Source organism: Salvelinus namaycush, chromosome 23, assembly GCF_016432855.1.
Source record: "Salvelinus namaycush isolate Seneca chromosome 23, SaNama_1.0, whole genome shotgun sequence".
Lineage (NCBI taxonomy): Eukaryota > Metazoa > Chordata > Actinopteri > Salmoniformes > Salmonidae > Salvelinus > Salvelinus namaycush.
In genome coordinates this window covers 38592738-38604937 of record NC_052329.1, presented here as the reverse complement: position 1 = coordinate 38604937, position 12200 = coordinate 38592738, and the positions used below count along the sequence as shown (strand labels likewise).

The 12200-nt window shown below is 42.0% G+C and overlaps 1 protein-coding gene across 2 annotated transcripts in view; it reads left to right on the top strand.

The window, feature by feature from the left end:
- LOC120018406 (galaxin-like) overlaps positions 1-4951 on the top strand; it is a 53161-nt gene extending 48210 nt beyond the window's left edge. For both annotated transcript variants that reach the window (XM_038961587.1, XM_038961586.1), the window contains 3 exons: positions 3391-3719; positions 3812-3868; positions 4100-4951. In XM_038961587.1, the coding sequence (XP_038817515.1) occupies positions 3391-3719; positions 3812-3868; positions 4100-4434 (721 nt within the window). In that variant the 3' untranslated portion in view covers positions 4435-4951. The remainder of the gene's footprint in view (positions 1-3390; positions 3720-3811; positions 3869-4099) is intronic.
- The last annotated feature ends 7249 nt before the right edge of the window (positions 4952-12200 follow it).

Genomic DNA, 12200 nt, shown 5'->3' with positions numbered 1-12200 from the left:
TAAATGTTATTTTTTCCTGCTTCTCTTAATTGAAGATATTGAAAATGGTATTTGTTTGGAATGTTATATACACTGAACAAAGATACAAACGCAACATGCAACAATTTATATGAGTTTACTGAGTTACAGCTCCTATGAGGAAATCAGTCCATTGAAATAAATTCATTAGGCCATAATCTATGGATGTCTGGGAATATAGATATGCATTAGTTGGTCACTGATACCTTTAAAAAAGCAGGGGTGTGGATCAGAAAACCAGTCAGTATTTGGTGTGACCACCATTTGCCTCATGTATCGCGGCACGTCTCTTTCATATAGAGTTGATCAGGCTGTTGATTGTGGCCTCTGGAATGTTTTCCCACTCCTCTTCAAATCGCTTTGCGAAGTTGCCGGGAACTGGAACACGCTGTCGTACACGTTGATCCAGAGCATCCCAAACATGCTCAATGGGTGACATGTCTAGTAAGTATGCAGGTGTTGGAAGAACTGGGACATTTTCAGCTTCCAAGAATTGTGTACAGATCCTTGTGACATGGGGCTGTGCATATGCTGAAACATGAGGGGATGGCGGCAGATGAATGGCACAACAATGGGCCTCAGGATCTCGTCACAGTATCTCTGTGCATTCAAACTGCCATCAATAAAGTGCAATTATGGGCCTCCCGAGTGGCGCAGTGGTCTATACGTGCCACTAGAGATTCTGGGTTCGAGTCCAGGCTCTGTCCCAGCCGACTGCGACATGGAAACCAATGGGGCGGCGCACAATTGGCCGCTCGCCCAATTGGCATGCAAACAGCATGCTCCCTCAATAATTGAGACACCTGTGGCATTGTGGTGTGACAAAACTGAACATTTTAGGGTGGCCTTTTATTGTCCCCATGCTGTTTAATTAGCTTGTTGATATGCCCCACCTGTCAGGTGGATGGATTATCTTGGCAAAGGAGAAATACTCACTACCAGGGATGTAAATTAATTTGTGCACAACATTTTAAAGACATTTCTGGGATCTTTTATTTCGGCTCAGGAAATGTGGGACCAACACTTTACATGTTGCATATATATTCTTGTTCAGTATAGTTTGTATAGGTCGTGAACAAGCTGTCTCCAGGTGTTACTCCTCTTTGTTTCCAAATGGGGAATAAAAATGCTTTTTTTATTGATTTGGAACATGGGGTTATGCCAGATTGGAGTAAGGGGTATGAACAGCATCCACCTCCAGGTGTCACTTATTTCCCCCAGTGTATTTATCCCTGTGTTTCCTGTCTCTCTGTGCCAGTTTGTCTTGTATGCTTTCAAGTCAACCAGCTTGTTTTTCCCGTGCTCCCTGTTTTCTATTCTCTTTTTCTAGTCTTCCTGGTTTTGACCCTTGCCTGGTTTTGACCCACCTGCCTGACCCTTTTGCCTGCCCTGACATCGAGCCTGTCTGCCACTCTTTAACTCTTGGACTCAGAATCTGGTTTTGACCTTTTGCTTGTCCACGACCGTTCTCTTGCCTACTCCTTTTGGATTATAAATAAACTACAAAGACTCTAACCATCTGCCTCCTGTTTCTACATCTGGGTCTTGCCTTGTGCCCTTATATTGGCAGCGATTACAGCCTCAAGTCTTCTTCGGTATGACACTACAAGCTTGGCACATCTGATTTGGGGAGTTTCTCCCATTCTTCTCTGCAGATCCTCTCAAGCTCTGTCAGGTTGGATGGGGAGCGTCGCTGCACATCTATTTTCAGGTCTCTCCAGAGATGTTCAATCGGGTTCAAGTCTGGGCTCTGGCTGGGCCACTCAAGGATATTCAGAGACTTGTCCCGAAGCCACTCCTACGTTGTCCTGGCTGTGTGCTTTGGGTCGTTTTCCTATTGGAAGGTATACCAACAGGATAAAGTAAACCTCTCTGGAGCAGGTTTTCATCAATGATCTCTCTGTACTTTGCACCGTTCATCTTTCCCTCGATCCTGACTAGTCTCCCAGTCCCTGCCGCTGAAAAATATCCCCACAGCATGATGCTGCCGCCACCATGCTTCACCGTAGGGATGGTGCCAGGTGCTTGGCATTCAGGTCAAAGAGTTCTTAGTTTCATCAGACCAGAGAATCTTGTTTCTCATGGTCAGAGTCCTTTAGGTTCCTTTTGGCAAACTCCAAGCAGGCTTTCATATGCTTTTTACTGAGGAGTGGCTTCCGTCTGGCCACTCTAGCATAAAAACCTGATTGGTGGAGTGCTGCATAGATGGTTGTCCTTCAGGAAGGTTCTCCCATCTCCACAGAGGAACTCTGGAGGTCTGTCAGAGCGACCATCGGGTTCTTGGTCACCTCCCTGACCAAGGACCTTCTCCTCTGATTGCTCAGTTTGGCCGGGCGGCCAGCTCTAGGAAGAGTCTTGGGGGTTCTAATCTTCTTCCATTTAAGAAGGATGGAGGCCACTGTGTTCTTGAGGACCTTCAATGCTGCAGACATTTTTTGGCACCCTTCCCCAGATCTGTGCGTCGACTCAATCCTGTCTCGGAGCTCTCCGTACAATTCCTTCGATGTCATGGCTTGGTTTTTGCTCTGTTATGCACTGTCAACTCTGGGACCTTATGTAGACAAGAGTGTGCTTTTCCAAATCATGTCCAATCAATTGAATTTAGCACAGGTGGACTCCAATCAAGTTGTAGAAACATATCAAGGATGATCAATGGAAACTGGATGCACCTGAGCTTAATTTTGAGTCTCATAGCAAAGGGTCTGAATACTTATGTAAATAAGGTATTTCTGTTGTTGATTTTGGATACATTTGCAAACATTTCTAAAAACCTGTTTTTGCTTTGTCATTATGAGGATGTTTTTTTATATACAATTTAGAATAACGCTTTAACGTAACATAATGTGGAAAAGGGAAAGGGGTCTGAACACTTTCCGAATGCATTGTAAATGGTTGAAAGCACAGTAATAACACATGTAGATGACAACTAAACAGAAAATTGAACATGTGGTGGGCCGGGCGCAGTGCACGCTGACACAGTCGCCAGGTGTACGGTGTTTCCTCCGACACGTTGCTGTGGCTGGCTTCCGGGTTATGTGGGCATTGTGTCAATAAGCAATGCGGCTTCATTGGGTTGTGTTTTCGGAGGACGCACAGCTCTCGACCTTCGCCTCTCCTGAGTCCGTACGGGAGTTGCAGCGATGAGACAAGACTGTAACTACCGATTGGATACCACGAAATTGAGAAGAATAAGGGGTGAAAAAAAAGACAAAAAAAATTCTATAGAATGGATCAAATCCATAACATTTTTAATGATCAGTGCATATGGTGTTCACCCAACATGACAGCACAATAGCATTAAAGAAAGGCACCAAATTATGAGAGATGATGTTCTCTTGGATTTGGGAAGTAAAATATTTTTTCTCTTCAAAGACACCACAGGTTGAAAAATGTTTCCTGCTGCGGTGGGAAGGCCTACGACCCCAGCAGTGGCCAGATGAAGTGCTGTGCAGGGACTCTGTACAACCTGCAGGTTCAGGACAAGCTCTCAGAGGAGGCCCAGTGCTGTGGGAGTGTTCTGATGGAGGCTGGCTCCACCCAGACCTGCTGCTCTGCCCCTGGGCTAGACCTGCTCTACCCTACCCAGCCAGGGTTCACCTGCTGTGGGCACCGCTATCCCAATGCCTCCCTGTGGTCTTGCTGCGCCGGGGTCCTGCATCCAAGGCCTGAACCACACAACACCACCAAGAACGTGATTCCAGGTCAGTGGGATATGTGATATGAATCTTCTGATGTGTCCCTGCCTGGAGTCTGTCTCTGTCCATTTGATTAAACTGTTGTTCATTATCCTCAGGACCCAGGCTTCTACCACTGGAGGATTTGAAGACTGAAGTCCTGTGTTACAATGAAGGTAAGGCCTCCAGTTTGAAGCACAGAATGAAAGGAAACATTACTTTAATCTTTAGCAAAAACAGTGGGACCACTAGAATCTTCTTTGACTCTTGGATGTACAGTGGCTTCACAACGCTAATCTTGTGTGTGTGTGTGTGTGTGTGTGTGTGTGTGTGTGTGTGTGTGTGTGTGTGTGTGTGTGTGTGTGTGTGTGTGTGTGTGTGTGTGTGTGTGTGTGTGTGTGTCCCAGTTCTGCTGGGGACAGTGGAGAGTGTGTCCGTGAAGATGAATAAGCGGTCCATCGTGATGGTGAACGCCATGTACGTGATGGTGAACGCCATGTACATGCTGGCCTCGCGTGCCAATGTCAGCGCCCTGCCTTCCCCTCACTACGTCACATTACCCGACCACTGCAGCTCCCCTGAACTGGTGCCGGGCAACACTTACATCTGGGTGAAAATACCTTCCTCAGATCACATAAGTTTCATCTCTGATCTCAGCGATAATTCCTCCCCTCTCTATTCCATCTTTTCCAGGTGCAGAACCCTTTTTCTTGCCCGGAGTAAAGCCCTACATAATGTTTGAAAACTTTACAGTGTTTGTTTGCAAGTAACATTGATTGTTAACATTGTTAACAACATTGTTAACAATCAACGGCGTAATAAAAAGCTCATCTTGGGTTCTGATGGGGTTCGACAGTTGAACTAAGATCATGAGGCACAAGTTATATTCTTCCAGAGTCAATTGGTATATATCATTCATTTAAAAGTTTAAAAAAATTGCTGTTGCTATCACAGATTGCCCCTTTAAGCTATCAGTAGACATTTAAGACATGTTTGTGAAGTGATTGTATCACATTGTGCAAGGACAGGAAAAAAAGCCTATTTTAACCGTAGGCGTATGACTTCACCATGCATCACTTCAGGTGGTTTTGTGTGGGGTGGTTGCCTTTATCCCATCCACATATATGTACCCCATTATCTGACACTGGATCATAGGATCACATTTTTGTTTTATTATTTCACTGCCATACTGTGTTTGATCTTGTCTATCCAACTTGTCTCAAGAGGACCACAATGGAAATAAGTCCCAGACTTTATTATATGTTATCCTCCATGATTTTATTCATGTCCATGTATGGCTTTTAAGTTTTATGTGTGCTTGTTTTTTAAAATGGTCGAATTAATAAACTAAACTAAACTAAAGAATGTTGTTTAAGATTAAAGGATCAATGGGAATTGGAAGGTTGTTACATGCTCGCCCACTCCTACAACTTGCCTCTGAGACTTGAATGAAGCAATGCATTAACATCCTAGGGCACTGAGTCTTTGGCTGCGTTTATGAGCAAAGTCAAATTATGAATAAAATATTGTAAAACTGATATATACTGAACAAAAATATAAACGCAACATGTAAAGTGTTGGTCCCATGCTTCATGAGCTGAAATAAAAGATCCCAGAAATGTTTCCATATGCACAAAAAGCTTATTTCTCTCTAATGTTGTGCACAACTTTTGTTTGTTTAATTTCTCCTTTGCCAAGATAATCAATCCACCTGACAAGTGTGGCACATCAAGAAGCTGATTATGCAGTATGATTGTTACACAGGTACACCTTGTGCTGGGGACAATAAAAGGACACTCTAAAATGTGCAGTTTTGTCAGCGCGCAATTGGCATGGTGACTGCAGAAATGTCCATCAGAGATGTTGCCAGATGATTTAATGTTCATTTCTCTACCATAAGCTGCCTCCAGCGTCATTTTAGAGAATTTGGCAGTACGTCCAACCGGCCTGACAACCGCAAACCATGTGTATGGCGTCGTTTGGGCGAACGGTTTGCTGATGTCAAGGTAGTGAACAGAGTGCCCCATGGTGACGGTGGGGTTATGGTATGGGCAGGCACAAGCTACGGACAACAAACAAAATTGCATTTTATCAACGGCAATTTGAATGCACAGAGATACCGTGACAAGATCCTTAGGCCCATTGTCGTGCCATTCATCCGCTGCCATCACCTCATGTTTCAGCATGATAATGCACGGCCCTATGTCGCAAGGATCTGTACACAATTTCTGGAAGCTGAAAATGTCCCAGTTCTTCCATGGCCTGCATACTCACCAGACATGTCACCCATTGAGCATGTTTGGGATGCTCTGGATCAATGTGTATTACAGCATGTTCCAGTTCAAGCCAATATCCAGCAACTTCACACAACCACTGAAGAGGAGTGGGACAACATTCCACAGGTCACAATCAACGGCCTGATCAACTCTATACGAAGGAGATGTGTAGCGCTGCATGATGTAAATGGTGGTCACATCAGATACTGACTGGTTTTCTGATCCACGCCCCTACTTTTTTTTAAAGGTATCTTTGACAAACAGGTGTATATCTTTATCCCCAGTCATATGAAATCCATAGATTAGGGCATAATTACATTATTTCAATTGATTGGTTTCCTTATATGAACTGTAACTCAGTAAATCTTTGAAATTGTTGCATGTTGCATTTCTGTTTTTATTCAGTATACTCTATATACATTTTACTTACAGGTGGTCTCAGGAATCAAACCTGCTATCTTGGCATAGCAAGCGCCATGCTCTACCAATTTAGCTACAAAGGACCACTCTTGGTAAAAATGAAAGCGAATGCTTATTATGGAGTTGATAACCATCAGATGACATAATAGAAAGAAGATTACTTTGCCTGAACAAGCACCCTTTTTAGCCACAAGCCATGCTTTTCCTCAGGGTACTCCTTCACACACAGAAGTCAAAAAGGCATCTGTGTTTTTGAGCCTTTTATCTGAAATTGGCATGTTTTTTTTTACAAAGCACACTTGTCAGAGAGGACAGAGGAACATCTATCAACAGGTTGTACTGCTGACAACATTTGAACAGAAGGGAATAATGTGCTGCACTTTGAGAAACACTCTGTAGTACAATGGACATGTTTACCATCCTATTTACATACCACATAAATGGACTGAAATTCACAACCTAAAAGGATAAACATTAATATCAAGAATATTCATTTATCGGACTTACATAGAGACATACTGTATCCTTACAATACTTGCTTTGTGTGTTTGGTATGCTATGTGACACTACATCACTATTGTTTGACCTCTTAAGGATCTGACCATTTTTTTTAGTCTAAAATTACATACCCAAAATCTAACTGCCTGTAGCTCAGGACCTGAAGCAAGGATATGCATATTCCTGATACCATTTGAAAGAAAACACTTTGACGTTTGTGGAAATGTGAAACTAATGTAGGAGAATATAACACATTAGATCTGGTAATAGATAATATTAAAAAAAACATTTTGGGGGGTAGTTTTTTGTTCCATTATGTTTGAAATGCAAGAGAAAGGCCAATATATGATTTAGGAATCTAGGTGCAATTTAGATTTCGGCCACTTGATGTCAGCAGTGTATGTGCAAAGTTTTAGACTGATCCAATGGAACATTGCATTTCTGTTCAAAATGTATCAAGACTGCCCAAATGTGCCTAATTGGTTTATTAATACATTTTCAAGTTCATAACTGTGCACTCTCCTCAAACAATAGCATGGTATTATTTCACTGTAATATCTACTGTAAATTGGACAGTGCAGTTAGATTAACAAGAATTTAAGCTTTCTGCCAATATCAGATATGTCTATGTCCTGGGAAATGTTCTTGTTACTTACAACCTCATGCTAATCAACCATCCCGCAGGGGACACACAATCCTGTAGAGGTTGAACCTTGCTGCTCCTTTCTCCTACTTGAGAAAAAGAGAGAGCTGATCTTTGGATAAGGCTTAACAACTGCTTAAATCAAGGCGTCATTCCTTACAGCAGTATCTAAATACAGGCTGACTATTGTACATGGCTGGGTGGAAGGCCACAGCCATGCTGGCATCTGCATGACAACATAACTGCTGTATGAAAGACGAAGTAGATTGGGTTCAATTCAACATAAACAACCATCAATCAAAGCTGTCCAGTTCCATTCATGGGAGGATGCAGTTACAGGGCAAACAATTGTATACACTACAAGGAACTGATGTGATGGTGTCTCAAGGGGGTTTGTTCAAAAACACATCCTTCCCTCCTCTCTTCCGTAAGGTAATCACTGATCTTTAGGTGGTTGGAGAAAGCAATAGGATATGCCCCCGGTTAATAAATCCTCCGCCTCATAAACCACAATGAAATTAAATCAAAATAACCAGTTGACACCGGCACCAAAATATTGCTCAGAACTGTCGGAATTCTGAAGTGGTCCAAAAATAGTACATGGGTGGTACTATAACGATCAAAGAAATAGAATGGGAATGGAAACAACTTGTGGCAGAAACAATTTAGGGGAGAACTTGGCGAGAAATGAGAGGAAAGTGAGCAAGAAAGTGAATCTTTCCTTCCAGGCTCTTGTCTCGTACATGTTGAATGCCCTTCCGGATAAACGTGCTAAAAATATGTTCAGTTGTTTAGTGTGAAATAGCATTCTATCTGGTCTAACATAATTTCCTCTAAAAGTTTTCCAAGGTTTGGTTGGCTGTTTGGGCCAGTAAAGAGTGCTTTGCTATTCTTGGATAGCGAAATTACTTTTGCTTCCCTCCAGGGCTGATGGCACACACTTTCCTGTAGGCTTAGATTGAAAAGATGGCAAATAGGAGCGGCAATATTGTCCAATATCATCCTCAGTAATTTTCCATCCAAGTTGTCAGACCCAGGTGGCTTGACACTTTACGGAATTCAAAATGACAATGCTTGTCTTTCATAATTCCTTCAGTTATGCATGTGTAGGTTCAGAATTAGTTGTTAGCATGTCATGCCTACATTTGTTCATCTGTGGCAATGAAAAAATCATGAAATGAGTTGGCAGTATCAGTGGGTTTTGTGATGAATCTGATTCAAAGAATGATGTAGCTCAGTTTGCCTTTTTTCCTAAAAATGTATTTAAGGTGCTCCAACGCTTTTTACTATCATTCATCTTTGTTTCACAGTACAGTTTATTGTTCAGATTAGTCACATGATTTCTCAATTTGCAGTATGTTTGCCAATCGGCTGTGCAGCCAGACTTATTTGAGAGTTAATAACCCAGCAGCGTTGCAGTTCTTGACATACTCAAACCGGTGAGCCTGGCACCTACTACAATACCCCGTTCAAAGGCACTTACAGTGGGAAGAAAAAGTATGTGAACCCGTTAGAATATCCTGGATTTCTGCATAAATTGGTCATACAATTTGATCTGATCTTCATCTAAGTCACAACAATAAACAAACACAGTCTGCTTAAACTAATAACACACAAACAATTATAATTTGAATGTCTTTATTGAACACATCGTGTAAACATTTACAGTGCAGGTTGGAAAAAGTGTGTGAACCCTTGGATTTAATGACAGGTTGACCCTCCTTTGGCAGCAATAACCTCAACCAAACGTTTTCTGTAGTTGCGGATCAGACCTGCACAACGGTCAGGATGAATTTTGGACCATTTCTCTTTACAAAACTGTTTCAGTTCCACAATATTCTTGGGATGTTTGGTGTCATGCCACAGCATCTCAATCGGGTAGAGGTCAGGACTGACTGGGCCACTACAGAAGGCATATTTTCTTCTGTTCAAGCCATTCTGTTGATGTTTTACTTCTGTCTAATGGGTTGTTGTCCTGTTGCATCACCTAACTTCTGCTGAGCTTCAATTAGTGGACGGATAGCCTAACATTCTCCTGCAAAATGTCTTGATAAACTTGGGAATTCCTTTTTCCGTCGATGATAGCAAGCTGTCCAGGCCATGAGGCAGCAAAGCAGCCCCAAACCATAATTCTCCCTCCACCATAGTTTACAGTTGGGATGAGGTTTGATGTTGGTGTGCTGTGCCTTTTTTTGCTCTCCACTCATAGTGTTGTGTGTTCCTTCCTTCCAAACAACACAACTTTATTTTCATCTGTCCACAGAATATTTGGCCAGTATCGCTGTGGAACATCCAGGGGCTCTTTTGCGAAATTCAGACGTGCAGCAATGTTTTTTTTTGGACAGCAGTGGCTTCTTCCATGGTGTCCTCCCATGAACACCATTCTGGTTTAGTGTTTTACGTATTGTAGACTCGTCAACAGAGATGTTAGTATCTTCCAGAGATTTCTGTAAGTCTTTAGCTGACACTCTAGGATTCTTCTTAACCTCATTGAGCATTCTGCGCTGTGCTCTTGCAGTAATCTTTGCAGGATGGCCACTCCTAGGGAGAGTAGCAACAGTGCTGAACTTTCTCCATTTATAGACAATTTGTCTTAATGTGGACTGATGAACATCAAGGCCTTTAGAGATACTTTTGTAACCCTTTCCAGCTTTATGCAAGTCGACAAATCTTAATCTTAGGTCTTCTGAGATCTCTTTTGTTTGAGTCATGGTTCTCATCAAGCAATGCTTCTTGTGAATAGCAAACTCAAATTTTGTGAGTGTTTTTTATAGGGTAAGGCAGCTCTAACCAACATCTCCAATCTCGTCTCATTGATTGGACTCCAGGTTAGCTGACTCCTGACTCCAATTAGCTTTTGGAGAAGTCATTAGCCTAGGGGTTCACATACTTTTCCCAACCTACACAGTGAATGTTTAAATGATGTATCCAATATAGACAAGAAAAATACAATAATTTGTGTGTTATTAGTTTAAGCAAACTGTATTTGTCTATTGTTGACAAATGATGAAGATGATGAAGATCAGATCAAATTTTATCTGAAATCTATGCAGAAATCCAGGTAATTCCAAAGGGTTCACCTACTTTTACTTTTTTGCCACTGTAAATCTTTTGTCTTGCCCATTCAGCCTCTGAATGGCACACATACACAATCCATATCCCAATTGTCTCAAGGGTTAAAAATAATTATTTAATCTGTCTCCTCCCCTTCATCTACACTGATTGACGTGGGTGTGCTGAGGATTATTTTTGTCCGATCATACAAAGGCCTAGTTCACAAATTTTGTGATTTATTATTATTTTGTATTACTATTATTTATTGATTTTGATTTACCAGAGGGTGCTGCAGCACCCTCAGCACCCCTACTTCCCTCTGCAAGGGGTGTAACGTTCGTCGTTGGGAGAAAGAGAGGAGGACCAAGGTGCAGCGTGGTAAGTATTCATTATCTCTTTTAATGAAAACGAATACTCAAACAAAAACAACAAAACACGAGACCGAAACAGTCCTGAACGGTGAAAAATACAAAACACAGAACAGAAAATAGTCACCCACGAAACACAGGTGGAAAAAGGCTACCTAAGTATGATTTTCAATCAGAGACAACTAACGACACCTGCCTCTGATTGAGAACCGTACCAGGCCAAAACGCAAAACACAACATAGAAAAACGAACATAGACAACCCACCCAACTCACGCCCTGACCAACTAAAACAAAGACATAACAAAAGAACTAAGGTCAGAACGTGACAAGGGGCTGGATCTGGATGGACCATGGAGTCATCACCAGTAATAAGTTTGTCCGGTCTCGATTATGTATTGACATTTGTCAAACGGTGTTGTCATGTCTACTGTAATGACTACAGGGTCAGAAGAGACCCTGTGGGGTATGTGCATGACATAACAGCTATAGATATGGGAAAACCCCAATAGGTAATAATAAAGTTAACATTTCATTTACAGTAGAAACAACAAATAAATATGAAAGGAGAGATACTATTTAGAAACCTTAGTTGCAGAGGTGCAATTATAATTTTACAGCCACACTCTACCACTGTATTATTGCATTGTCCACTGTATCACCACAGAAACGGTGGGAGCGGTTGACACAATCGCCTGTGTATCAATTTCCTTTTTCATCAGCCTGCATATTTACTACCAGTATGTGCTCATTTCATGGTGTGACAGACTATGCTTGTAGGCAAAGACATTAGTACCATGTTCAACATAGTTTTCCACATTAACTTTTATGTTTGATGATGAAAGACAATCACACAACCCTGATATTCTCAAAGAATTGCCTCTACATGGCTGATTGGAATAGTGTGATTTCTGAGATTAAGTTTCAAAATCTTATCAAAATGACGTGACATACAGTATAATAACAGAGATCATGTCTGAAATGTGATTTCTCTCACAGATTAAACTCCCTCTTTCCGTCTCTCTCTCCGTTTGCCTCTCAGACAGGTTTTGGAATGCTGACCCCATCCACCACAGAGGGCCACAGAAGTCTTCCTGGTAATCTACGGCCTGCTGGGCTGCTCTGCCATCCTCTTCTTCAACCTCTTTCTGGAGATCGTCATCACCATGTTGGGCTTCCTCATGCGATGGTGCCACCGGAGGAGAACACACAACAGCAGGCTAAGGGGCAACAGAAACCAACCCGAGGGTG